At 37.8% G+C, this 27,299-nt stretch overlaps 1 protein-coding gene across 2 annotated transcripts; it reads right to left on the reverse strand.

Annotated features, from left to right (window-relative positions):
- Positions 1–360: 360 nt before the first annotated feature.
- RHOA (ras homolog family member A) lies at positions 361–26,828 on the reverse strand. 2 transcript variants are annotated; one of them, XM_081318328.1, is made up of 6 exons: positions 26,711–26,828; positions 25,169–25,230; positions 5,616–5,773; positions 4,799–4,919; positions 2,457–2,587; positions 361–1,288 (listed from the first exon to the last, which is right to left on the reverse strand). In XM_081318328.1, the coding sequence occupies exons 3-6, from the start codon at positions 5,769–5,771 to the stop codon at positions 1,115–1,117; spliced, it is 582 nt and encodes a 193-aa protein (XP_081174454.1). In that variant the 5' UTR covers positions 5,772–5,773; positions 25,169–25,230; positions 26,711–26,828; the 3' UTR covers positions 361–1,114. The 2 variants fall into 2 exon arrangements, with proteins under 2 accessions (XP_081174454.1, XP_081174455.1); XM_081318329.1 differs by lacking the exon at positions 26,711–26,828 and adding an exon at positions 26,122–26,279.
- Positions 26,829–27,299: the final 471 nt, after the last annotated feature.

The raw sequence follows: 27,299 nt of genomic DNA on the forward strand, positions 1-27,299 counted from the left end.
GATTTACATTTGCAGAACAACAGTGAGAAATATAAACAACCACAATACAGGGAGCTTAGAAAACTGCCTTTATTCTATTAGTTGTTGGAAACAAGAAATAGAGAAGAGTTTAGTTTGCTGCAGAACAGCAGGACATTCACAGGATGGGAATTTGGCCAGCAGATGATAAGCAAAAAGTTTATGTTCAGATTGGAACCAGATCCAGCAGGGTTTAACTTAAAGCTTCTGGAACATTCAGTGACCTTTAATGTAAAAATAATGGCCTTTCCCTTACTCCTGAAGGAGGTATTAAAGATGACTTTTCTGGGTGTGTTTAAGTCATACAAATGACCTGGATAGTTACAAATGTGGGAAGGGCACCATTCTTCATTTGACTTTATTTGAAAGTACACTCTTAAAAAAACCCAGAACACTTTACGCAGAAGTTACAAGCAATGGTATTAGGAAATCCAATTATACAAAAAATACTACATCTAACTGGGGCATATAGATTTATTTTTGGTAACACACAAAGTGGCACTAATTACATAGTAACTATAAGGTAACTAACATGAAATCACAGAACTGTCACTTCATAGCTGGGTGGGACTTTTGGTGTTTCAGAGAAATAATTTTTTATGCTTCAGAGCTTTCAAACAGAAGGAGGAGAAAAAAATTCCTTCTTTTAAAGTGAAAACACTGAACTTATTCAGGATCTTTCCACAGCTATGTGTGCTGTACCTGAATAGGCTAGAACATGTTAGTTATGGAGTAGTTACAGCCCAATTCTCAGTGTCGCCAGCTTTTTCCCATTTGTAAAAAAGCAAGAAGTTAGAGAATTGTCTTGAATTAGTGCCTGGCATATTCTGCATAGCATACTCTGCAAATGCAGAAAAAGTTTTGTTAAAGGAATGTTGAAGTTAACCCTTATGTGCACAGATGTATTTGATGCAGACCATTATAAAAAAATCATGGTTGGCTTCTAAATACTGGTAGCAAGACTCAATTTTAAATCTCTTAAGTAAATTATAGATAAATGAAAAAGGCTGGTAATCATACACTAAGATTAATAAACAGCACTTCAAAAATTCATTGAGTGCCGGGCACTGCTTCAGCCATCTTCCCTTGGCTGTGCTTACAACAGAAGGCACCCAGATTTTTTCTTGCCACGTCGGGCTTGTAAAGCAGCTCTAGTAGCCATTTCAAAAACTTCCCTCACACCGTCTTTGGTCTTTGCACTGCATTCCATGTATCCAAAAGCACCAATGCGATTTGCCATATCTCTACCTTCTTCAGGTTTGACTGGTTCCTATTAAAGAAAAAGATAATTAATATGAAGGCAAGGTAGATAGATAGATAGATAGATAGATAGATAGATAGATAGATAGTGATTATTGTAATCTGTATTTATCTTGAATTTAAAAATTGTTTAATATTCATTATGTAAAACTGCCATCAAAACTCTGGGTAATATTATAATCACATTAATTTTAGAAAGTCTCCATGTGTTAGAAAAGAATGCCCCCAAATTATTCTAGACACTATAGAATCTGTACTGTGTCTGAACTATACACAATCTTAAGTCTTCCAAGCTGGAGCCTATCCTCAGGGAACTTCTCTCTAACAGAATGTGTGCTTTGGACTATTCTATGTGGTAATATTTATATGGTGCCTGGTTGCGTGTGGTTTTTAATTTTTGATTGGGGTGTTGATGGCTGGCTATTAAGTCATTGGCTGTTGTTTCCTTGTGTTGCCAACTGATTTTACTTTAGTTTGCTTTACAACATTAAAAGGATACAACCCCAAACAACCAGGTGAGCCCAAATGGTGGGGAAGGTTTCAGGAACTTGACTCATGAGCAAATCTTATAGCTTTCCCCCCTCACTCCCTGACCTTTGGAACATTCACCCTGCCACTGGGATAATTAGCTAGAAAGAGAGGTGATGTTTGTATTTACATTCACTGGAGGGGAGGAGATTACAAGAGTAAGCACGCAGCAACAGGGAATACACACTGAAAGGAATGCCCTAGGGAGCAGTTTAGAAGGCGAATAAAAGCCTTTAATGTGAACCTAATTACGCTATTGTCTATTTCAGACAGCAGCTGGGAGCTGGCCAAGGGTCCTAATCAGCTAATTAAGGATGAAGAGGGGAGCTTGTTAACTTTCAAGAACCCCTGGATTGTGGAAAAAAGCAGCACAGGAAGAGAGATAATTTCTTTAATTATCTTTGCCCTGTGAAGGGGCAAGAAAAGGGAAAAAACGGGTCAGGCATAAGACAGTGCGTATTGACTGTAATAGCAAACACGTGACAGAGAGGTTGCAAATGCAGGAATTGGCCACAAAATTACTTTTTCATCACTGCTATAATTGTAAATGGTTGCTGTCTGACAGTTACTAAACAAGGACTATCTGTTTAACCAAAACTGGCACAGTTTATTTGACAAGGCGAACAACAATAACAAAAAAGATGACTTGCCTGCTTCATTTTAGCCAATTCCCGTCTTGTATGTTCATCATTCCTCAAATCCTTCTTATTTCCTACCAGAATGATGGGTACGTTGGGGCAGAAGTGTTTCACCTCTGGAGTCCACTTCTCTGGAATGTTTTCTGAGATGAAGCAAATACCAGAGATCAACTCTTCAATCAATATTAAACTAAAAATAATATCACAGATTTATTTATCCAAAGATAGTCATGGGAACTAGTTTCCCCATTTTCTTCTATATCATAAGCAGCTGCCTCACAGGACGAGCTCTCCAGTGTCTTATTTAACACGGCAGCCCATGACAAATAGTGGAGGTCTGTGTTGGAAAAATAGGTTATAAAAATATTTGAAGTTAATATTTAAACTAAATATTAGTTAAGTAAACATACGTTTACTTCCTTGGTGGAGCAGTGGGCTAATGCCTCCTTAAGTAACACCAGCTGCCTGCAATTAGTGCAGGTTCGCATCCCACCAGGCTCAAGGTTGACTCAGCCTTCCGTCCTTCCGAGGTAGGTAAAATGAGGACCCAGATTGTTGGTGGCAATAAGCTGACTTTGTAATAATGCCGCTTGGGGTGTGTGTGAAAGCCCTAATAAGCAGGCATATACACAGAATGAAGGCTACTGCTAAGCTTGTAAGCCGCCCTGAGTCTTCGGAGAAGGGCGGGATATAAATGGAATTAAAATAAAAAAATAAATAGAAAATAAATATATGAACAATTAAGTCACACCTTTTCTAAGCGAAGAAAAGTACAGGTAGTTCTCGAGTTACAAGTATTCATTCAGTGACTGTTTGAAATTGCAATGGCACTGGAAAAAGTGAGTTATGACCGTTTTTCACATTTACGACCATTGTAGCACTCCACAGTCAGATGATCAAAAATCAGGCACTAAGCAACTTGCTCATATTTCTGACTGTTGCAGTGTGCTGGAGTGATATGATCACCTTTTGTGACCTTCTGGCAAGCAAAGTCAATGGGGAAGCAAAGTTCACTTAACAATCATGTTGCTAACTTAACAACTCGTGACTCACTTAACAACCGTGGCAAGAAAGGTTGTAAAATGGAGCAAAACTCACTTAACTGTTGAAATTTTTGGCTCAATTGTGGTCAATTTAAAATAACACTTTGCCCTTTTCTTTCAAGCAAGGAGATGATTTTATAAAGATGAATTTCCATTACTAGACAGAAATTATGTTGCTACTGTGCTACTGTCTAACAGTTTTATCTCATTTATATATTGTACAGGATGCTGATAACACAGGTAGTTCTTGCTTAGCTCTACTGCTAAGCTTGTAAGCCGCCCTGAGTCTTCGGAGAAGGGCGGGATATAAATGGGATTAAAATAAATAAATAAATAAACAATGGTAATTAAAACTGGTAGAGTCCCTCACTAAGCAATGTGATGGTTAAACAAGACACCACAAAACTACCCTGATTTACAATAGTCATTGCAGCAGTCCCAGTTGCCATCGTTAGGTGAATCATTAGGTGCTGGTGATGACCTATAAAGCCCTAAATGGCATGGGTCCGGATTACCTTAGGGAGCACCTGCTTCCCATTGTCCTGTGCGCTCCCACAGGGAGGGCCTCCTTAGGGTTCCTCCGGTTAGGGATTGCCGGCGGGTGATTCCTAGGGGGAGGGCGTTCTCTGTGGGCGCGCCCGCCCTTTGGAACGAACTGCCGATGGAGCTTCGGACTGCCCCCGACCTTCGCTCGTTTTGCCGGGACCTAAAAACCTGGTTGTTTGAATTGTCTGGCCTGGACTGAGGGGTTTTAAATTAAATTAATTTTAAATTTAAATTTTGTTTTAATTCTGTGGGCTAGTATTAATTTAATTCTATTTTATCTTTCCTCTTTTTGTACTGTTTTAATTTGCCCTGTGAACCGCCCTGAGTCCTTCGGGAATAGGGTGGTATATAAAATAAATAAATAAATAAGTAAAATAAAATAAAATAATAAAATAATAAAATAAAATAAATCCGGCATGGTCAGAGCATCTTGTGGTTAAATGGTCACCATCTGTGATCTTCTGCCAGCTTCCCTGTTGATTTTGGTTGTTGGTCGCTGGCAATGAAGATGCAGTGCAAATGTTAATCATATGACCGCAGGATGCTGTGACTATCCTAATTGCAAAGTGGTTGCAAACACTTGAATTGCCATCACATGGCCCTGGGGGCACTGTGACAGCCACAATTACAAGGACTTATTGAAGGTCTCCTTCATTCAGTGACATTGTAACTTTGAACAGCCCCTGAAGAAGTGGTTGTTCAACAAGGGCTACCTGGTACAGTAATTTACAGAATATGGCATGTGTTTCAATTTTATCTACTTACCTAAACTATCTGGACTATCAATTGAAAAACACATTAGTATAACATCGGTGTCTGGATATGAAAGTGGCCTAAGTCGATCATAGTCTTCTTGTCCAGCTGTATCCCATAAGGCCAGCTCCACCTACAGGAATAATAAGTACATTCATACCCGAAAGGGAAAAAAGTACTCTGACAAAACATAGCTAGTCAAAATTCATTTCATAGGCTGCCACCTTTCTTCATCCATATAGGCATCCTGTGCTATATAGGATCTTCAGCTGGGATGACAAAGCTATGGGAGTAATTCCTTGCTTTTGGTACTGACCTGAAGGGGTAGTACTACTACTATAAGGTGCTTAAAGTTCTTTGCTGGCTTGTCAAAACAAACTGTTAAAATCTATTTACATGTTCAAATGTTTAGTGTGTCCATCACTACTAAATATGACTGTTTTATGGATATTAATAACAAGCATAAATAAGTTTAAATAATTCAGAGCTGAATATTCAGGCCTGCTCCAATTTGAAAATTATTTATAAGAAATGTATTAAATTATGGGTTAATTTCCGCTTTATTTTTTATCTGCATTTACAACAGCTTCTGTACCACAAAAATATAATTTGGAGATTTACAAAGAACTACACAACACCATTTCAAGGTTTCAAATATGATGCCAAAGCAGTACATCTCCTGGAGTCACATCTCGCCTTCTTGTCTTCAGCAGGACCATTTATGAATGGAAGAGCATTCTGGATTCAACACATGGCACAAAACCTTAGTTCACATATGTTAGCTTATAAAAATTTTTAATCATAAATTGACAGTGGCAGAAAAACGTACCTGCTTTCCATCAACTTCAATATCTGCTACATAGTTTTCAAATACTGTAGGAACATAAACTTCAGGAAACTGGTCTTTACTAAATACAATCAGCAGACATGTCTTGCCACAGGCACCATCACCAACTATAACCAGTTTTTTCCGAATGGCTGCCATAGCTATGAGGAAAAAACAAATTGTTTATTAAAACATGCAAGAGTATTTTTAAACTCCAGATATTTCATTGAATAAGGGAGACAAGGAAAATATAGTAAAATTACTGGAAGGCAACTTTCAGCACATTCTATTGCTATTTCCTCCATCCAGAAACTTTCTGAGGTCCCATTCCTCACTAAATATAGATTAAACTGCATCTATCAAGTAATTCCTTAAATATAACAATGAAATCTAAGATTGTAGACTAGAATCTAGTTTGATTTTTTTAAGAACCCAATATGTATTGTAGTCTGGTGCAAAATACACGTATGGAATTAAAGAATACTGAACTGAATACTAAAGCATGTGTTTTGTGTCCAGAATAGAACAGACTTCACAACTCTAAAAAAAGTCTGCCCGAAATTTCAAATTAACTGAGAGTGATTTTGTTGCTGTCAAACAACTGGAAATCACATCATGCTGCCATTATATGGAGTTTTACCAGCTGACCCAGTTGTTTCTTTGGCCTTTCAAACAATCTTTTTTTTTTACAAGCCACTGGCTCTCCTCTCAACTTTTCTAACTCTTCTCAATTCTTCTTTTTGTATATACAACACTGGGTTTCTTGGAACATCATCATCTTCTCCTTTGCTGAAACACTGCAGATGCTGTTCTACTTCAATCTATAGCACTGTATCCCTGTCTTTCTATACTGTATTCTTAACAGCATAAGGAAATAGAAAGGAAATAATGGGTATGTCTGATAAATGTAACAGCCATTTCTGATTCTTTGTCATACCAAAAATATTAAATATTATTTCCTACTCCTGCAGTTAATTCATTCACTATACAAAGGACAGCTCATATGATTGGAAATTCAAGGGAGCTAATCCAAACTGAGCCTTAAGTCTGAGGTCATGCTACAAATAAAAATAGCATGATCACACCAGTCTACTTATTTACCCATCCCATTTGTCCACTGAATCACAATCCCTTTGCCCTTTCTGTTTCCTTGTGTGCATTTTTCTCAACTTTGTCCTTTGCTTAAATCCTTTTCTTTTGAACAGTTACAGTTCAAAGCCTTTTCAATTCTTTTAAAGAGATACCATTTATTTTAAGACACTGAACCCAACTATGTGTGTAAATCCAGAGATACTTTATATGTGATCTATCTAGGAATGTTGCTCCCTTGATAGAAGTCATCCAACCATAATTCAATTTCCAAGTGGTTTTTAATGACAGCCCCATGTAGTAATAGAGGTGAGAAGTGACTAGGGCATGGGTGACTGTCAGAATTGCCCAGGTGATGTTATAAAGTATACATAACTTATTTTGTGACTCAAAACATGAGAAAATACTGCTACTAATTTTTGGTGATTTCACTGTTAAAATTCATCAGTACAACTGCATGTGGCTTGCAGTTGCAGACTGCTCTCCATGGTTGCACAACTCATTCACAAAAATGTGTTGTGAGAAGAGTACCAGATTCAAAACAGTAACCTCGAATAAAATTAACTTCCTTTAAGCAATGCAACCCAATTATTTCAGTGCACAATACTGACTTGCTTTAATGTACCGCATATTATTTTTGTTGCCTCAATCCAACACAGCTGTTTTGTAAACTGATACAATCTGTTCATGAGAAAATACATTTGATTTTTTAAAGATCCTCTTTGTGCAGCCTTTTATTCCCTTCTGCCTTCCCATCCCATCTCTACGGCCTTGGGGAAAAGATTTATCATGAAGCTCAGGGTGCTTTTAAAGGGGGAAATAAGATAGCGGTTATCTCCCCTGTTCCTCCAATGTATTTATTTGCTGTCTTAGAAGCCTTATTACCGTAGGGACATAAAGGCCTAGAGCAGGGGTAGGCAACCTCGGCTCTTTTATGACTCGTGGACTTCAACTCCCAGAATTCCTGAGTCATAAAAGAGCCGAGGTTGCCTACCCCTGGCCTAGAGTAAGAACTTCCAAAATACAACTCTCAATTTATTTGAGAAACTTCCTCAAATATTACTTTTGCAAAATTTGAAAATACTTAGGCAACATCAATTTACAAGAAAACTGCTTGCTTAGTAACTTGGTCAGAGGCAATAACATTGCTGTCAGATTAATATTAGAGGTGGTCTTGGTTTAAGGGCCGCTTGTTCATCAACCTTTCAAACTTACAAATTGCACTGAACAAGTGCTACTTATAACAGGATGCTGTAGTGCATATGGCCACTACAGCATCCTATAGCCATATGATCACACTTTGCAACATTCCCTGCAGACTTCCAACAAGAAAAGTCACAAGGAACCTGGTAGGAAGTTACAAGTTACAATCACATGAGATTCTCACTGAATGTTAGTTGGATTGTGGGAATTGCCATTGCTAAGTGACATGTTTTTTTAAATTTACAACATATTACTTAAAAAGTTTCCAGCCCAAATTAGCATTGTTAAGTGAGGACTGAATCTTAATTCCTAGACTTTTGCAATGGCATATGTTTTAAAACATGCTTCGAGTAGTATATTTTGAGTTAAAGAAGTATATATTTAAAATTGGGGGAATAAAATAAGTCCAATGAATAGATGTTTCATATAGCTTGTATTTTTTAAAATGAGATTTTAATTCAGCAGTAAATTAAACATGGCTCTCATATATTTTCTACAGCAAGATAATTGGTAAGGATGTGCAAAGTGTTCCATTCCACAGATAGAACATTCTGGGAAACTCTGGAATGTTCTGTTTTTCTCCAGTTATGCAGATTGGGTTATTTGCACTAGTCAGCAATTTTCCAGAAGTACATTTCTGAAACAGGAAACAATCTGTCCCAGAGGATATCTGGAAAACTGTTGGACTACCTCCAGAAGAGCCAGAGTGGGGTAGCCCACAAAAAAATTGAATGTTTTAGAGTTCCCAGAATACAAGATTTTCCAGTATCTTAGTGGCGACAATCAATTCTTATTAAACATAGTTACAGTTGGCCCTGATACTATAGGCCTTGAGAAAGTGTGTTAGAACTTGGCTCTTCCCCTCAGGATGAACAGAGTTCCCAATTGGTGAGACCTAACATATTTAATTTTGATTATTGTTTGCATTGTTTGTTTTAATGGTATGCTTTATCTTTCTTTTTTATTTTTAATGGTTTTTGCACGTTGCTTTATGAGTTGGGTTGCCATATACATATCCCAAATAAATTAATAATAAAGAAAATTAACTTTAACTGTTTAAAATATGTTCCCACAGCTGGCTTTGGAGACTACTTTATTATTCAATGAGTGGGTAAGAAAAAGGAAAAATCTGCGAGTTAAAACTGCTTCCTGTAGTTAAATTCAGTACATGAAGCAAGTTGTTGTCAGCTGCCAAATGCTACATTAGCTTTCTTAATTAAAAACTCAAGACAGAACAAAACTTGCTTTCAGTGTGTTATTTTGAAGACTTACATCGGTTTTCAATTATAATTAACAGATTTAGGGTTTATAAATAAATCCTTCTGTTCAAATTCCATACCAAACGGGACAAGAAAAAGTTTAATGATCTTTACCCAGTGCAATTTTATATTTTGTCTTTATGGACATTAAGGATCAGAGTAACAGCTAACTGCATCAGTACCCTTAATTGAAACACAGTTTTCTTCACTTAGATGTAATGTGAACAACCAGGAAATGAGCACTGCATTTGTAGCAAACTCATCTTCTAGAATCTAGACGAGAGTAAATCTGAGCAAAGGTCAGGTTCAAACATCACTACTGTCTCATACGTTAGGCTTAATCTATGAATAAATATATTAGACAAGCCTAGCCTACTTCATAGGACTAAAAAGCAGGCTCTGATTTATCAATAAATAACTAAAACCCATTTGAAAACCCAATCTCCTATGACATATCAAAATGGATTTACAATTTTAAATATAATGTTCAACGCCAGTTGCGACCCTATCTGGACTGAAATGCCCCATGCACAGTCACTCATGCGCTCGTGACCTCCCGTTTAGACTACTGCAACGCTCTCTACATGGGGCTGCCCTTGAGGACCACCCGGAGGCTTCAGCTGGTGCAGAATGCGGCCGCACGAGTTGTGATGGCTTCCGGTTGCCCTTCCGGTAAGATTCAAGGTGCTGGTGATGACCTATAAAGCCCTAAATGGCGAGGATCTGGGATATCTGAGGGAACATCTGCTGCCAGCATCAAGCTCCCTTCGTCCAGTGCGCTCCCACAGGGAGGGTCTTCTCAGGGTGCCGCCGGTTAGATTGCCGGTGGGTAACACCCAGGGGGAGGGCCTTCTCAGTGGGCGTGCCTGCCCTTTGGAACCAGCTGCCCGCGGAGCTTAGGACTGCCCCTGACCTCTGTTCATTCCGCCGGGGCCTGAAGACCTGGCTCTTCGAGCTCTCTGGCCCAGGCTGAGAATTTTTTAACTTTAACTGGGATTTTTATTTTTTCTCAGGGAATGATGTAATCTTTTTAAATTGTTTTTAGCTTTTGTATTGATTTTCTTTTAAATATCCTGTAAACCGCCCTGAGTCCTTCAGGAAAGGGCGGTATATAAATCTAAATAAATAAATAAATAAAATAAACACAGGAAGCTACTCTTTGAAAAGTTCAGGTCAGTATCTTTATCAGATGCCAAGGGTTGTTAAGATTATGAGTATAAGCCTCAATTAAGACATGACAAGCTGCTTTAACTGGAATTGACTCCTATTCTGAAAATGAGATTTCTACATCTTTATAAATTTACTCATATATACAATACTGTAGAAATTTTATTTATATATATATATATATATATATATATATATATATTGTTGTTGTTAGCTGCGAAGTCGTGTCCGACCCATCGCGACCCTATGGACAACATTCCTCCAGGCCTTCCTGTCCTCTACCATCTTCTGGAGTCCATTTAAGCTCACGCCTACTGCTTCAGTGACTCCTTCCAGCCACCTCATTCTCTGTCGTCCCCTTCTTCTATTGCCCTCGATCTTTCCCAGCATTAGGCTCTTCTCCAGTGAGTCCTTCCTTCTCATTAGGTGGCCAAAGTACTTGAGTTTTAGCTTCAGGATCTGGCCTTCTAAAGAGCAGTCAGGGTTGATCTCCTCTAGGACTGACCGGTTTGATCGCCTTGCAGTCCAAGGGACTCGCAGGAGTCTTCTCCAGCACCACAGTTCAAAGGTCTCAATTCTTTGGCGCTCAGCCTTTCTTATGGTCCAACTTTCACTGCCATACATTGCAACTGGGAAGACCATAGCCTTGACTATACGCACTTTTGTTGACAGGGTGATGTCTCTGCTTTTTAGTGTGCTGTCTAGATTTGCCATGGCTTTCCTCCCAAGGAGCAAGCGTCTTTTAATTTCTTGGCTACAGTCCCCATCTGCAGTGATCTTGGAGCCCAGGAAAATAAAATCTGTCACTACCTCCATTTCTTCCCCATCTATTTGCCAGGAATTGAGAGGGCCAGATGCCATGATCTTGGTTTTCTTAATGTTAAGTTTCAACCCAAGTTTTGCACTCTCCTTCTTCACCCGCAACAAGAGGCTCTTTAGTTCTTCTTCACTTTCTGCCATTAGAGTGGTATCATCTGCGTATCTTAGGTTGTTGATATTTCTTCCGGCAATCTTAATTCCAACTTTTGATTCATCTAGCCCTGCCTTTCTCATGATGTGCTCTGCATATAAGTTAAATAGGCAGGGCGACAGTATACAGCCTTGCCGGACTCCTTTCCCAATTTTGAACCAATCAGTGGTTCCGTGTCCAGTTCTCACTGTTGCTTCTTGATCCGCATATAGGTTTCTCAAGAGACAAATAAGATGGTCTGGTACTCCCATCTCTTTAAGAACTTGCCACAGTTTGTTATGATCCACACAATCAAAGGCTTTAGCATAGTCAATGAAGCAGAAGTAGATGTTTTTCTGGAACTCCCTAGCTTTCTCCATGATCCAGCGTATGTTGGCAATTTGATCTCTAGTTCCTCTGCCTCTTCGAAATCCTGCCTGCACTTCTGGTAGTTCTCGATCCACATACTGCTGAAGTCTAGCTTGTAGGATTTTAAGCATGACTTTACTAGCATGAGAAATGAGTGCAATGGTGCGATAGTTTGAACATTCTTTGGCACTGCCTTTCTTTGGAATTGGAATGTAAACTGATCTTTTCCAATCCTGTGGCCACTGTTGAGTTTTCCAAATTTGCTGGCAAATTGAGTGTAGCACTTTTACTGCACTGTCTTTTAAGATTTTGAATAGCTCAGCTGAAATACTGTCACCTCCACTAGCTTTGTTGTTGCTCAGCTTTTCTAAGGCCCACTTCACCTCACATTCTAGGATGTCTGGCTCGAGGTCAGTGACCACATCATTGTGATTATCTGGGACGTTAAGCTCATTCTTGTATAGTTCTTCTGTGTAATTTTGCCACCTCTTCTTAATCTCTTCTGCCTCTGTTAGGTCCCTGCCATTTTGGTCCTTTATCATGCCCATTTTTGCATTAAACGTTCCCTTCATTTCTCCAATTTTCTTGAAAAGATCTCTGGTCCTCCCTATTCTATTATTTTCTTCTATTTCTTTGCACTGTTCATTTAAGAAGGCATTCTTATCTCTTCTAGCTATTCTCTGGAATTCTGCATTCAATTGGGTGTATCTTTCTTTTTCTCCCTTGCCTTTCGCTTCCCTCCTTTCCTCAGCTATTTGCAAAGCTTCCTCAGACAGCCATTTTGCTTTCTTGCATTTCTTTTTCTTTGGGATGGTTTTGGTTGCTACCTGTTGTACAATGTTGCGAACCTCTGTCCATAGTTCTTCAGGCACTCTGTCTATCAGATCTAATTCCTTAAATCTATTTGTCACCTCTACTGTATATTCAACAGGGATATGATTTAATTCATACCTGAGTGGCCTAGTGCTTTTCCCTACTTTCTTCAGTTTAAGCCTAAACTTTGCAAGGAGAAGCTCATGGTCTGAGCCACAGTCAGCTCCTGGTCTTGTTTTTACCGACTGTATAGAGCTTCTCCATCTTTGGCTGCAGAGCATATAGTCAATCTGATTTCTGTGTTGACCATCTGGTGATGTCCATGTGTAGAGCCGTCTCTTGGGTTGTTGGAAAAGAGTGTTTGCTATGACCATCGTATTCTCTTGACAGAATTCTATCAGCCTGTGCCCTGCTTCATTTTGCACTCCAAGGCCAAACTTGCCTGTTATTCCAGTTATCTTTTGGCTTCCTACTTTAGCATTCCAATCCCCCATGATGATAAGAACATCATTTTTTGGTGTTAGTTCTATAAGGTGCTGTAGTGCTTCATAGAACTGGTCAATTTCATCCTCTTCAGCACTGGTGGTTGGGGCATAGACCTGGACTACTGTGATATTGAATGGTTTGCCTTGGATTCGAACTGAGATCATTCTGTCATTTTGAGGATTGTATCCCAGTATTGCTTTTCCTACTCTTTTATTGACTATGAAGGCTACTCCATTTCTTCTGAAGGATTCTTGCCCACAGTAGTATACCTGATGGTCATCTGAATTAAATTCACCCATTCCTGTCCATGTCAAATATAAATGCAAAGCAGACTTTGCTCTTGCAGGGGAACACAATCAACTCTTTTTAGCAAACAGAATCAGCAAAGGTTTTCCCTTCTGTCAGCCCTTTGTATACTTTCCAAATTGAATTCAGAGGGATGGAAAGCTTTCTGATGCCAATCCCGAGAATCTGAAAAAGGGGAATCAAAAGACTCACTGCAGAACAAAATTTCTATGTCTACATGTATGGACTTGCAGTTATGTTACAGAAAATACAGAATGGTGAGTTATCAAATAAGAGAATAAATTGGGAAAGAAAAAAATATATATGCCTTTTCAGCCTGATTCAGTCAGAATAGTTATAAAATACCCACTTGATGCTTCCAGCCACTAGTATCACATGTATTTAGGAACTTTATAATTTAAACACTTTATTCTGCATAATTTATTCTGTCTTTATTAATTAGGAATAAAAAAATCATGAGCAAAAATCTATTTTTCATCTACTATAATTATTCTAGGCAAATCTCATTTTCTGTATTACTTCAATTAACACAAATAAAAATGAAACTGAATTTAAAAGTAACTTGAATTGGATCTTTCATTTAAAAAAAACAAAAAACAAAAACAAAACAATTGAACCATTACAATATAAACAATCTGGGTATCCTGACAAAAATATAACCCCTTCCACTGTTTTTATGGACTGTTTTATACATATATATATAAACCATAATGTAATTTGTCCTAGTTTACTGTACCATGCCATCTCAACTCTTATGGTTTCATATTATGTGTGGGCTAAGTCATAATGACCTGTTAAAAAATCATGTTTTTTTAGCTTTATAAGTGAACCAGACCAATAAATACAGAGACAATATCTAGATTTTTTTAAAAAGGGTTTTAGTCACATACTTTGTCATTTGCTTCATGTTTTGAAATGTAACAAGGTAAGTGGGACCCAACATTTTAGACATTCAATTCAAGAGAGGAAATTAATAGTAGTATTTAGCATTTCAATTTAATTATTGCTTTTTCCTTAGCCATAGACATCATTTTCCTTATTCCACTTCTCTCTCCCAACTGAATATATTTAACTGTGCTCTAACCTGAGCCTTTGAAGCTAGGTTGTTTGCAAAGAAAAGGTATACATAATACCCATTTATCAACCTGTACAATCTTACTGGAGTTCTATTATTTTCTTGTTTACTTTAAATGTCTACAATTTATAATCTGTACAGCCAAAACAGTCCTTTGATTTTTTCATATTTTTTATCATTTTTACTCTCTGTGTTAAATTAAAGCTCGCCAAATAAGTCATGAATGGATGTTTGTGAATGCTAAAGCTAATAACTGAACATAGATAGAAAACACACTGAAAAACCAAATTCCATGAGCATAACAGTAAAGCTGCTCTCTTGTCTGATTGCCTGCTGTTTCTTTGAATTATTTACTTAAAAAAATGTGTAGCTGCCCATCTTCTGCAGCATAAACCTGGGTAAACTCAACAAACAACCTCCAGGTGCTCCCAAATGTAACACATCTTCTTTCACAGAAGAACTTTAGAGCTTCAATAGGCTCCAGCCTCACTGAAGGCCTGTGGGAAAAGCCGGATCTTCAGAGCTTTTTGGAAATCTAAGAGGGTAAGGATCTGCCAGATCTGAGGGGGAAGTGTGCTCCAAAGGGTGTAGTTAGTGGAATTAAAATCATGCTTGTAGCACAAGCATCAGCCCAAATTTCTTTATAATTTTTCAGGTACATGTTTTTTTACCCATATACCCTATATGACTTCAATGTATTCATTTTCACATCATCCCTTAATTATAATGTCTTCAAAAACTGAGAGTGTGGAGATCAGAGTGGTCATTTCCCTCAAATATGAACCATTCCATTATTTCCACTCTGGTAATGCATCTTAGGCAGCCTTTTTTGTTATCTTGTTCTTTTCTATTTTAGCTAAACAGTAAAAGCTATTAATTTCACTACTGTGGGCAAGTTTAGGCAGTTAATACTTTCAAGTCATTCATAGGGAATTGACTATAGTTAATGAAATGCTACAAAAATAACAAAAATCAGAACTATTTCAAATACTGTATACATAGAATGGAATATACATGGAATGGATAACATCTCTCTCTAAAAGATTAAACAAAAGGAATAATCTCCTACTTTCAGAACAGTTTGAAATTGTTTGCAAAAGCCATCTTAGAAACAGACTTCCAGTCAAGCAAATCTATGTTAGAGATCTGTAAATTCTGCTCTTAGTAACAGATTTTTACAGAACTGCCTCTACTTTACCACTGCAATCTAGTTTTGTACTATTAATGATTGTTCATGCAGAACAATCACAGTACTCTACCATAAAACATTGAAGAGTTTTCTATAAATAATTTACAAATATAAAATACTCAAAACCAATCTAGTTTATTTAGCACATTTTGTTGTGTGTTTACATGTGTGCTGTCAAATCTTATTTCTCTTCCATTGTAAAAATTGGTTTGTTCTTGGCTATTAAGCTCAGAAAAGTAGCCAGCTCACCTGTTCCTAGTGAGAGGATTAGTCAAATCATTCAGTAGAAAGATGAGGCTGGAATGTGGAGGGAAGTGAGAAGCTTATCAAAATTCTACTTTTTGCTCCTCTATTAGAAGGAAGAAATTGTTGCTCTGTTCCCAGTGATCAGTTGATGGTTAATAAATTAATGAGGAAACAATGACTGAGGAAAGTCTAATTAAAGGTTGCTTGCCCATAAGCGCTTTATAAATAAAAATGGAACCTATGAAAAATGAATCTAATATATGACCAATCTATGATAATAAATAAATGCAAACACTAGTTTAATCCCAAGTAAATAAAAATGGTTTGTTCATAAATGTAATAGAATTTAGAAAATGTGCATAGTATGAAAGGGAAAAAAAAGCATAAATCAGTTTCTAAAAGTAAAAGTTATGCATCAGTTGACAAGCTTTAAATATCAGAGCATATTCAAAACTTGTCAATTGATGAAATTCTTTTATGAAAGGATTCATAAAATAGGCTAGTCTAGGAGAAAATGGGATTAGATGCTTTAGCATGTTGTAATAATCCGTTCACTGTATTAACATGCTGTATAAACTAGGCCATCACATTAAGCCATAATATATTTTGTTGGCTATATATGTTAAATGAATACAGGAAATGTGTTTTGTTAACATTTAGAATTTGTAAACAACATTTTTCAGCATTTTCGAGCAAGCTTTTTAGCAAGTCATGAGCTTTTAAGGGAAAGGGTTGAAAACATCTAAGATTATATTTCAAGTCTATTATTTGATTATGCTGTTAGTGCTTACTTTTGGCATAGTACGATTATCTGTGAACAATGTAAGACTTATTTGATTAGAGATATGTGAAATGAAAATTTGGAAGAACTAGTGTACTAACATTTAATATTATTATTTTAGAAGGATACTTGAAAAATTATTCCTCAAAAATGGGAAAATATATCTGATAGCTCACTTTATGATGAGGGTAAAAAAAAACTAGGGCAAAAAACCCCCTCAGCTTATTTAATGTATAGGTTTTTTTTCAAGCATACACATCAGTTGTACATTGTAACTATTATAATATTTCACAGGTTGTCAAAGACTTAGCATAACAAATCTGTACTGAAATGACTGTCAGCAAGACAGGCTACTAAACAAAAAATGGTTTAGGATTAAGACTAAGTATGACTAACATATTTGAGAGAAATTGTGGAAGTACTTGATGAAAAGTACTTGGTTATTTGAAGAAACAGCATCAGTATTGAGATTAATTCATAATTTATGTAATTTGTTTTAATAAATCACAAATGTTTATTTGGGTTTCTGATATGACAAAATGCAATTCATTTGAAATGGATGTGGAAGCTTCCTCTATATAGCCACAAATGAGCCTTTTCTTTAACCTTTCCCTCCTACCACATTTTAGCCTAAACAAACTTTTAAATTTATTTTTAAATATGAAATGATATGAAAATAAAGAACAGTACAAGAAAAACAAGAATAAAACAAGTTTGTGAGTATAGTTTCATTGCAAGTGACACAATTTTAGACATCCATGATCAACAGTTCTGTTCAGACATGTGTATAGTCGGAGACAGTTTATAAGTTACTTTTCTAATTAACTAAAAACAAAATCAGTGTAAGTAAAACAATCTTCAGATAATTTTTCCAAGATTTTCAGTCAATTTGATATTTTAGCAAATGCTGTTTCTCAGATTTTAAAAATGCTTTGTAACAGTAAATCCAAAGGATAACAAACCATTGAATTTCTTATATTGCATCATGTGTACCATATGGAAAAATGGGCAATACCCTATAAAAACTTCCATTGACGTTAAGGATATGTATCATTATTTATTTTTCCTTTAGCCAATATTCTTTAAATGTTATGCTGCAAAGAGTTCTAGAAATAACAAGTCCTCTTAACTCATTTCAAGAGTATATTTGCATAATATTTAAGAAGTTTCTGCAATCTTAAATGATGTGGATATACTATATTATTACATTAAAATCTAAAACTTTTTACTGGTAACATATCATGGCTTTGCAAAGAAAATTTATCTAAAAATGGGTGACCAATGTTTATGCAAAATATATTTATTAGGTCAATCCCATAATGATACTTTACCACTGACTATTTCTGCCCAAAGTGTTTGTATGCGCCAGACTTAAATGAGAAAATGTCGTATCTACTCTTCTAGGGGCAGTCAGAAGTAGGACAAGTCATTTTTATTGTGTCCTGCAAAGCTCAATCCAAATAATATTCATTCTCTTGTCAGAAGAGAAATTAAATGTTCTGGAAAGGACAAAGGTGACATCCCAAATGCAATTAAGCAAATTCACTTGTTACCATAACCAGAATATCCGTGAAAAGTATATAACCAAGATTCACCCTTGAGCTACAAACTTCATTACTACTGACCAAACATCACCATTTTATCTGGAATTAATCTGAAGTCATTTGTCTTCATCTAGCTAGCCTATTAATCAGCAATATTCCTTATTATAGCAATTTTATGTAGATATTTAATATAGAGGGAAAGGGTCCTTTAATAAGATAGATATTACAGAGCAGAGATACGCTGGGGGACATGAGATACCACAGGTCAGACTGAGGGAATTTTGAAAAAGAGATCACTGAAACTTTCTGCATGCACAAAAAGTAGTTTTCTGGCAACAGAGGAGTAGATCCTTAATTCTAAGGGTTGAGGTTCTGGGAAAGATCTTTAACAAGGCTACAGCTGGTTGGATGGGAAGATCTCAAAGTAAACCTATTTCCTTTGCAACAGATAAAAAACACACACAAGACAATTAATAAGCTAGTACAGCTTCAAGACAAATGTCATCAAAAAGAATAACTACTGGAATATAGTTTTCCTAAAATCCAAAAGCGCCAGACATGTTTATCATGATCAATGATACCAAATATCAACAAGTTTCAAAAGATTGCTTGTATGCTTTTTTGATCACCAAAGAAATTCTACATGGCTTATTATACACTAGGGTCAAAACAATAATAAAAACAATAAAGTAACAAAAACAGATAACCATACATAACCATATATTATGGAGGATAACCCAACCAACCAAGTATTAAACAATTAGAATAAGCTATTATACTCTTATCTCAAGGCTTGCTGGAAGAGCTTTACAACTGAATCAGATCAAGACTGTATAATCCTGGGGAGGGGGGGAATGCTGATCCACAGGGAATGTGAAACTACAGAGAATTCCCACCCTCTAGGTCCCATAAGACGATAGTTGACAGTTTACAGTTTGAATCTGGAACCAGTTTTCCAGATCTTATTGGCCACACATACGCAGAAGAAAGATAGTTCTAAAGATAACCATGTCTTAAGCCAGAGGTCCCCAACCTTTTGGGCACCAGGGACCGGTTCTGTGGAGAAAGGTTTTTCCGTGGACCAGCGTGTGTGGTTTTGTGTTCTGCCTGCATCCCCAGGATGGGACTTTGCTTGTTTGTGCGGACCGGTTACTGGCATGCCGTGGCCCAGTACCAGTCCATGGACCGGGGCGTTGGGAACCCCTGTCTTAAGCCATATAGGACTTTATAGATGACAACCAACTACAACTCTACCCATTCAACTCCTAGGATGAGTCATCCACTAAGGCAATCAAAATATTTTTAGTATACCTCAACCAAGATATTCAGCATAATTTAGATGCATCTGAAGTTGTGATGCCACAAACCTTTTAATCACATTGGTTAAAATAGCACACTGTAATTAAACTAGCCCATATGATAATTATACAAAACTAAACCAAGGACAGATTCAGAAGAGGCTTTTTTATGCAAAAGAAAATCCTCTTCATTCACAAATAGGCAACCAATGACTCCATAGAAACAAACTCACAGAGAAGCTGATTTATTCAGTCAAGAAAGACAAGAGTGATAGCAGCTTTTGCTGCTTGAGATATCCTGACTACATCCAGAATTTGTAAGCTGAGAAGAATCCAAAATAAAAGTTATTTAAACCACATTTACACTAGAAATATGAATTTCCTTAATACTAGAAATTTAAAGAATCAGAAACAGGTGAGCCTGCCTGTAAAGAATGTAATCAATTGTTCGCACTGAATTGTCCCAATTCCCCCTTTCAACAGCCTAGTGAAGTACGTCTCATGCCACTTAACAATCCACTGAATGAACACAGTCCTGTCAGAGAAGTTTTCTTTGCTACTCTTGCAACCATAAATTATCTCTAACTGCACTATAATCCATTTTCAATGTGATCCGTACTCAGTCTTGCTCTGTTAAACTCCTATTTATTGTTCCCAATTTAAATCTGATTATGTCTAAGCCATTTTCATATTTTACAGAGCAGCCAATATTTTAACACTACCACCACGAAACAAGACAGCAAACACTCAGAACCCTTTAAGCAGACCATTTCTACAGGCATTTGTATCACCAGTAACCAGAGTCATGTGCATAAAATAGATCTCAGGTTAGTAGATATTTATGTAAAGGATACAACTCTTCCATATACAGGTAATCCTCGACTTACAGCCACAATTGAGCCCAAAATTTCTATTGCTAAATGAAACAGTTGTTAAGTGAATTTTGCTCCATTTTACAACCTTCCTTGCGACATTTGTTAAGTGAATCAATTCAGCTGCTAACTTAGTAACATGGCTGTTAAGTGAATCTAGCTTCCCCACTGACTTTCTTGTCAGAAGGTTGCATTTGACCCTGTGACACTGCAACCATCATAAATAGGAATCAGTTGCCAAGTGACTAAATTTTGATCACATGATCATAGGGATGCTGCAACAGTCATAAGTGTGAAAAATGGTCATTAGTCACTTTTTTCAGTGCTGTTATAACGTCAGTGACTAAACTAATAATTTTAAGTCCAGGACTACCTGCATATGCTTTTGCACATTAATTTTCATTCTGTTTTAGTAGACATTTCTTCCTTTATCTTTGGCATGCTAATTTTAAAGTTTACTGCATATTGTCTCTATTTTCACAAACCTTTTACAAACATAGAAAAAATTAAACTGAGACTGTTTTTGTCTATGTAGTGACTGAAAATGTGTTCTGAAAAGTGTTCCTTCTAGTCATTTCGAGGTCTATACTATTGCATTTGGTTCTATTTTACTCTATTTTAGATTTATTGAAAAACATATTTTACTCGGTTTTAATCTATTATTAGACTTAAATGTCAAATTGTACTCTTATGCTAGAATTCTGTGTTGGACTAACTTCAAGTTCTGATATTAAGCTGTAAAGATTTATAAATAATTCTGGATACAAATAAATAAATAGTGCTTGTGAAAAGACTTTTCTATTTCTCTCTGCATCTTTCCCAATTCTGCTTTGCAAGAATTCCAGACTTCTGAGGCTGATCGGGTTTGGTGCTACTAACTCCATCTTGGATCCATATCACATTTCTGCTCTTTTGGGAGTTGTACAAACTTGTCCAGAGCAGTAAAAATTCTCTTGCTACCAGCAAACTAACCATTACGATATAATAGATTTCTATGGACCACAATCTATTTCATCAGTTACATTATCATCTCACAATAATATATATATTTATTAAATTATTTTTAAGGGAATACTAAAAACACAGATGAGAATTAAAGTAGTACCGTATTTTACTATTGTACTCAGGGAAAACAGTAACAAATATTTGCAGGTAGTGACCACTCAAAAAATAGTTGCTGGTTTTGACATATATATTTTGAAGGGGTGATTGGTATATTCCTGAAAAGTAGTATAAATCTCTTCGTGACTTTTAGCTCAGTCTTTTTACAAAGAAATTTACCGTTAAGATTCATTTATTCTCAAGGATAAATATTGAAGACAGTGACAAAGCAGTTAAGGAGTTGAAATACTCTCCTGACTGGATATTTCTGACATTCAATGTGGGTGCAAGTATTCTTTTATAGACATTTTATCTATTTCTAACAAAGTGAAAAGGGCAGAATTTTTCAAAATGTATTCCATGAAGCTCTATGGTTCCAGGAGAACTAGGGGAGGTTCTATGAGATTAAAGGCAAAATAAAAAACATAGCCATTTTTCTATCATTAGAACTTTGCCTTTTGATCAAGGATTTTTTTAAAAATTAACAAGTTCTTCAGCACGAACAATTTGAAACCCCCTGCAATAAGTCACTTCTGATTGACGATGGTACTTTTATGACATTGAACAGTGAGAAGTTTTGTGAATAAACAGTATTTTATAGGTATAATTGACCCACAAAGGTTGTGAAGGCAATGAAGGATAAGTAGTGCATTACTTGATTGTACTTAACATCTATGTATGAATAGTCATTAAGGTTCCTAGCTCTTGAAAAATCTTTGTACAATTCATCCAGAGCAGCACTGCTGGTTAATGAACCATGAGTAAAATAAAAACTGTCAAAAGAGCTGTGAAAGAAAATAGTTTCAACTTTATAGATAAGGAAAAGGACATAAAAAGATATCCAAATGTTTGAAAATACCAATCAGTACTGTTCAAGCTCTCATCAAGAAGTGGAAAATTAGGGGACCTGTTAATACCAAGAAAGATGTCAGACACAACTGCCAGGAAAATTTGTTGGGATGCAAAGAAAAAAAAATCCACTGTCAATTTCTACTGAAATACTTGCTTCTTTTAAAGAAAGTGGTATGGCTGTTTCAGCATACACAATAAGGAGATACTTGAACAAAAATGAGCCACATGGTAAAGTTGCCAGAAAAAGCCATTGCTGATTGCTTCACCAATACCACAAAGGAACCCACTCACAATTTGGCAGACAGCACTTAGAGAAGAAGCCTCAACATTAGCAGAACAAAATCATTTGGAGTGATGAAACCAAAACCAAACTTATGGTTGTAAGTATAAATATTATTTGGAGAGGAATCAGAGCCTATGCAGAGGAACACACCATTCCTACTATGAAGCATGGAGGTGGATCTCTGCGGTTTATTTTTTGGGGTGTCTCTCTGTGTGTGAGGTACAGTAGCATGGAAAATTTAGTCAAAATTGATGGCAAGATGAATACAGAATATCAGAAAATAATGGAGAAAAATTTGCATTCATCAGCCTGGAAACTGCACACTGGACACACTTGAGCTTTCCAATATGACAATAATCTGAAACATAAGGTCAAGTTCACCCTTCAGTGGCTGCAGCAAAACAGAGAAGATTCTGGAATGGCCATCGCAGTCTTTTGATCTCAACAACTTTGGTGAGATCTCAAACATGCTGTTCATTCAAGCTAGACAACAAAAGTATATATAGGACCTGGAGGAGTTTTGTCAAGAAGGATGGACAGCTTTACCACAGGAGAAAATAGAGAGTTCAATTTACAACTATCACAAAAAACTGCAAGTTCTCATTGATGCCAAAGGTGCAATTTTAAGAACCAAGGGCATGCAAACCTTTGAACAGGACCATTTCTTTATTTCTTTTATTGCTAAGATTTAATGATTGTGTTATTCTGTGATGCTTAATAGTTTAATTTGAATCACAAATTCTGCAAGGGGTATGGAAACTTGTGAGTACAACTGTAATTTTCCACTGTCTACCTCTTTTGCTTTTTATTTCCTCTGCCTTACTGGTTTTGTTTTCTCTAGACCAGAGGGAGGCAACCTTGGCTCTTTTATGACTCGTGGACTTCAACTCCCAGAATTGGCTGGCTCAGGAATTCGGGGAGTTGAAGTCCACGAGTCATAAAAGAGCCAAGGTTGCCTTCCCCTGCTCTAGACTATTCCCAAAAGATAGCTACATATTTGCCATTCCTTCAAAATTATATTTTATGTTCATTTGCAATGAACTGTGGTTCATAAGAGCATATATAATTGTATATTCAATTCTCAAATTTGTAGACTACCTACTTATCAAAAGGATAATCTTTTGGGAACTCAACTTCAAATTAGTGATCTTTATACAGACGTATTATCAAATCCAGGTATCAATGCAGCATTGATACAATCTCAATTAGCAATGACCTCACTACAAATACCATGGCGAACTTACTGCCCTGTTAAAAAACACGTATGGGTCTCTACAAGATAAAATGCTTCAAAACTGCATAGGACCCAAATCCTAGAAGAAAAAAACAAAATCACCATCTATCTTGTTTCCAATGCCTAGATCACATAACTGATCAAGAAGTGTATCATGGTTTATAGTATCAGAAGTCATGAAAAAACTAGAGAAACTTAACATTGTCACAACTGATTCTTTTTCTGGCATATTCTATATCATTCGTCAAGGTGATCAGGGACAATCACAGTCCTGAAGCCATTCAGAAATACTGATTAGCAACGGGGATTCTGATGTTTTTTGTACAGCTTCTCATGGTTCAGGAAAACACAGCCAATGGTACCACCTGCTGTATTCCCAAACATCTGAAAGGGACCAGGTTATCTATCTCTGAGGAATGTTTTCTCCAAAAGCATGAGGATCCACTATTATTCTCATGATCAGTCCTCAAAAAATATGTTACCAATGTGTCAGCTTATAAATAACCCAGATGGAAAAGAATATGGTCATAAATCCTCTGTCCACTGGACAAGAATTTAAAATTAAGTTGCATAACTTAATAACTGACTATATTAACCAAAACACAAACATGTTTCAGAACAAAAAGTACAATTGTTCAATTTTTAAAACACAGAACATTGCATAAATACCTCTTCCCAACTCTGATTACACAGCCTTCTCTTCTACTGCAGTGTTCAACACACAATATTAGTGTGGTTGCTATAGTAATCACAACAGCATCTTGATAGGCCTTCATTATTTGACAGGTGTTTGTTAGGGAAAAACCTCTGACTTTTAACAGAGATTAACTATTCTGGCTACTCTATTTGCAGTATGAGAATATTAATGTTTATCACTAATTGCCTGCTAGTGTTAGAGCAATGAAGCATGATAGATCTTGCTGCTACTTTTATTAGTCATAGCATACTGTGATTGGTAATAGCCATCATCATAATTAGATTTATCCTTCTCTGAAGTTACATTGTACTGTATAAGAGTAAGACAAAATCCTAAAATCTGCAACATTCTTCAGAATGGTATATTTAAAAATCTCCTAGAAAAATATTTTTTCTGTGTATAATTCTCACAAATATTAGTTATGATGGTCTTACTACTGATTTTTACACCACACTCCCTTATTCAGGTCAGAATTCTTCATTTATAAGGCACAAATCATAGAACATCAAGAGACAAAGGAAACCACTGTGCAGCCTTGGCCACTATGTTGCTATTTTAGTGGTAAAACAAAATTTTATTTTTACTGTTCTGCTGCCTCAAAATCATCTAGTGAGTTTAATGGCATAAGTGAACACTGTATCCAGGTCTCAGCAGAACACAGTGCTGTGCTACTACAGCTCATTGGTTCTACATAAAATTGACGTGTGTTAGAATTCATAAATCACAAAGACAAGGGATCTCACCTCAGCCACCAAGTCTCTAAATAGTTTCAGGCAAAACACTGTTCTTTCAATTTCAGCACCACCTAAAATTGGGAAAGCAATTATATTGTAGCGTTATTGAATTATTGCTTATAAAGTAGCCTAAAAACCTCAAAATATGTACTAACAATTATTATAGCAAAAGCTACCTCAAAACAGAAGTTAGAATTTATGAAATGTGATAATTCTAAGTCATGGGTGTCAAACTCGCTGTGTCACGTGACGTGTCGCGATGTATCGTGACTGTTTTTGCATTGCCAGAGCTGGGATGGGCGTGGCCTCCGCATGTTGCAACTGGCCCACGGCCGGCAGTTTGACACCCCTGCTCTAAATAATTAATGGGGAATACTCAGGAAACACTTTGTTTTTATGTTTACTTACCTTCAGGAAGATAAGACACATCAGAGACAATACATTTGCATCAAATATATTTTTCTCACGTTATTTAGCTGAGCTACTGATTTCGTAACTGTCTCAACCACTCACTCACTTCAAAACAACATTATACAAGTGGGATGCTCTTAGGGCCAGGAAGGCCTAGAAATACTAACTCCAAAAAATAAAAATAAAAATCTACAAAAACCGGGCTTCTAAAAAGCCAAGCTTTCTTTCAAACGTTAGGGACCAAATGGACCGTTAAAGGACAATCCTACTGCAGAGATTCCGCAGAAGATAACGCCAGCGAGTAACCCGAGGATTTCTGTGAAAGTCGAAAAACTAGCCACCCTTAACTTCTTTCGTACGTTTTTGACGTCTTAATTTGACTTTTTTTAACACACACGACGAAGAACGTGGGAGGGGTGGGGATCCGCCGCCCCTTCTCCAGGCGAATAAGCAACAGAATTATCCATATTCGGAGGAAGAGGAGGAGCAGCCGGGGGGGGGGGTGGTGGAAAGGAAAGAGGGGGGGGGGACAAGATAGGACCGAGGCCCACCTAGAGATCGTTTTGTTTCCGCCGCTTCGAGGCCGCTAACTCCGCCAAAGGGGGGGGGGCAGCCCGTCGCGCCCTAAAGTCGACAGAGACGTGAGCCGCTCCTCCCCCTCCCCCTCCCCGCCCTCGCACAGCAACAGAGTCTAGGGCAGGGGTCTTCAAACTTGGCCCTTTTATGACTTGTGGACTTCAATTCCCAGAATTCCTCAGCCAGCTTTGCTGGCTGAGGAATTCTGGGAGTTGAAGTCCACAAGTCATAAAAGGGCCAAGTTTGAAGACCCCTGGTCTAGGGAGCCTCGGCGCCCCCTCCCCATCGCCGGCTCTCAACCCCCGCCCAAAGGAGCGTGCGCGCCAGTGCCAGGGAGGGGAGGGGGGGGCTTCCTACCCCAACCGCCTCTCCGGAAGGGAGGGGAGGAGGAGGAGGAGGAGGAGGAAGAGGCTCCCGGAGCGGCCGCTGCTGGCGGGTGGGGCAGGCCGCACTGGGAGCGGCCGCAGACAGGCCAGGCTTCCGCTCCGTTCCACTTGGGGCTTTCTCTTTCACGGAGGCCGCTCGCCGCGCGAGGGGAGCTCCGCGGCCCTGTTCACCCACTACCTGAGGGGCTCTCCTGCGTCTCCCCGGCGCCGCCGCCTCCTCCTTATCCGTCCACGGGCCCAAACTCCGGCGGCAGCTAAGAAGAGAAACCGGCGGGGCGGGTGAGGAGGAAAGCGCGTCCACGGCTTCATACAAAACGCGACGTGCGCGTTCCCACCCCCTGTGCAGCCGCGCAGCCAATCGGCCGCGGCGCGCGCGGGGGCCGCTGGGTAAAGGCGCTATAAAAGCCCGCAATCTATTTGCGAACACTCTGTATAACTTTCTCGGCGGCGTGCGGAGGTGGCGGGCGGGGTGCGCGTGTGTATGTTTACGTGTAAAGGCCAGGTTTAAGTTGCCCCTTTTATCTTGCGGAGCCGTAACGAGTTAGTGTTTGGGCAAAAGCGAGTCAAGCGGGAAGTTGTTCGACAAAAATAAAGCAGGGCAGGGCTAGGCGGGGTCAGACACCTGTTGACAATTGCCTAAGCCAGGTGGAAGGGGCAATTTAGACGCTTTCGTATCTAAATATCTTTACGCGACTTTCTCTCAAATCGCCATCATAGATGCGTGACAGCAAAATATAAATTTCAAAGTTTTCACGTGTTTGTAAGAT

Source organism: Vipera berus (genome assembly GCF_964194415.1).
Source record: "Vipera berus genome assembly, chromosome: 2".
Classification (NCBI taxonomy): Eukaryota; Metazoa; Chordata; class Lepidosauria; order Squamata; family Viperidae; genus Vipera; species Vipera berus.

Excerpts from the sequence above, each read along its gene's own strand:
- RHOA (XM_081318328.1), bottom strand. The coding sequence starts at position 5,771 with ATGGCAGCCATTCGGAAAAAACTGGTTATAGTTGGTGATGGTGCCTGT. Across the intron at positions 2,588-4,798 it reads TGATAGTCCAGATAGTTTAG|AAAACATTCCAGAGAAGTGG; the intron begins GTAAGTAGATAA and ends GCTTCATCTCAG. Across the intron at positions 1,289-2,456 it reads AATTGGCTAAAATGAAGCAG|GAACCAGTCAAACCTGAAGA; the intron begins GCAAGTCATCTT and ends TTTCTTTAATAG.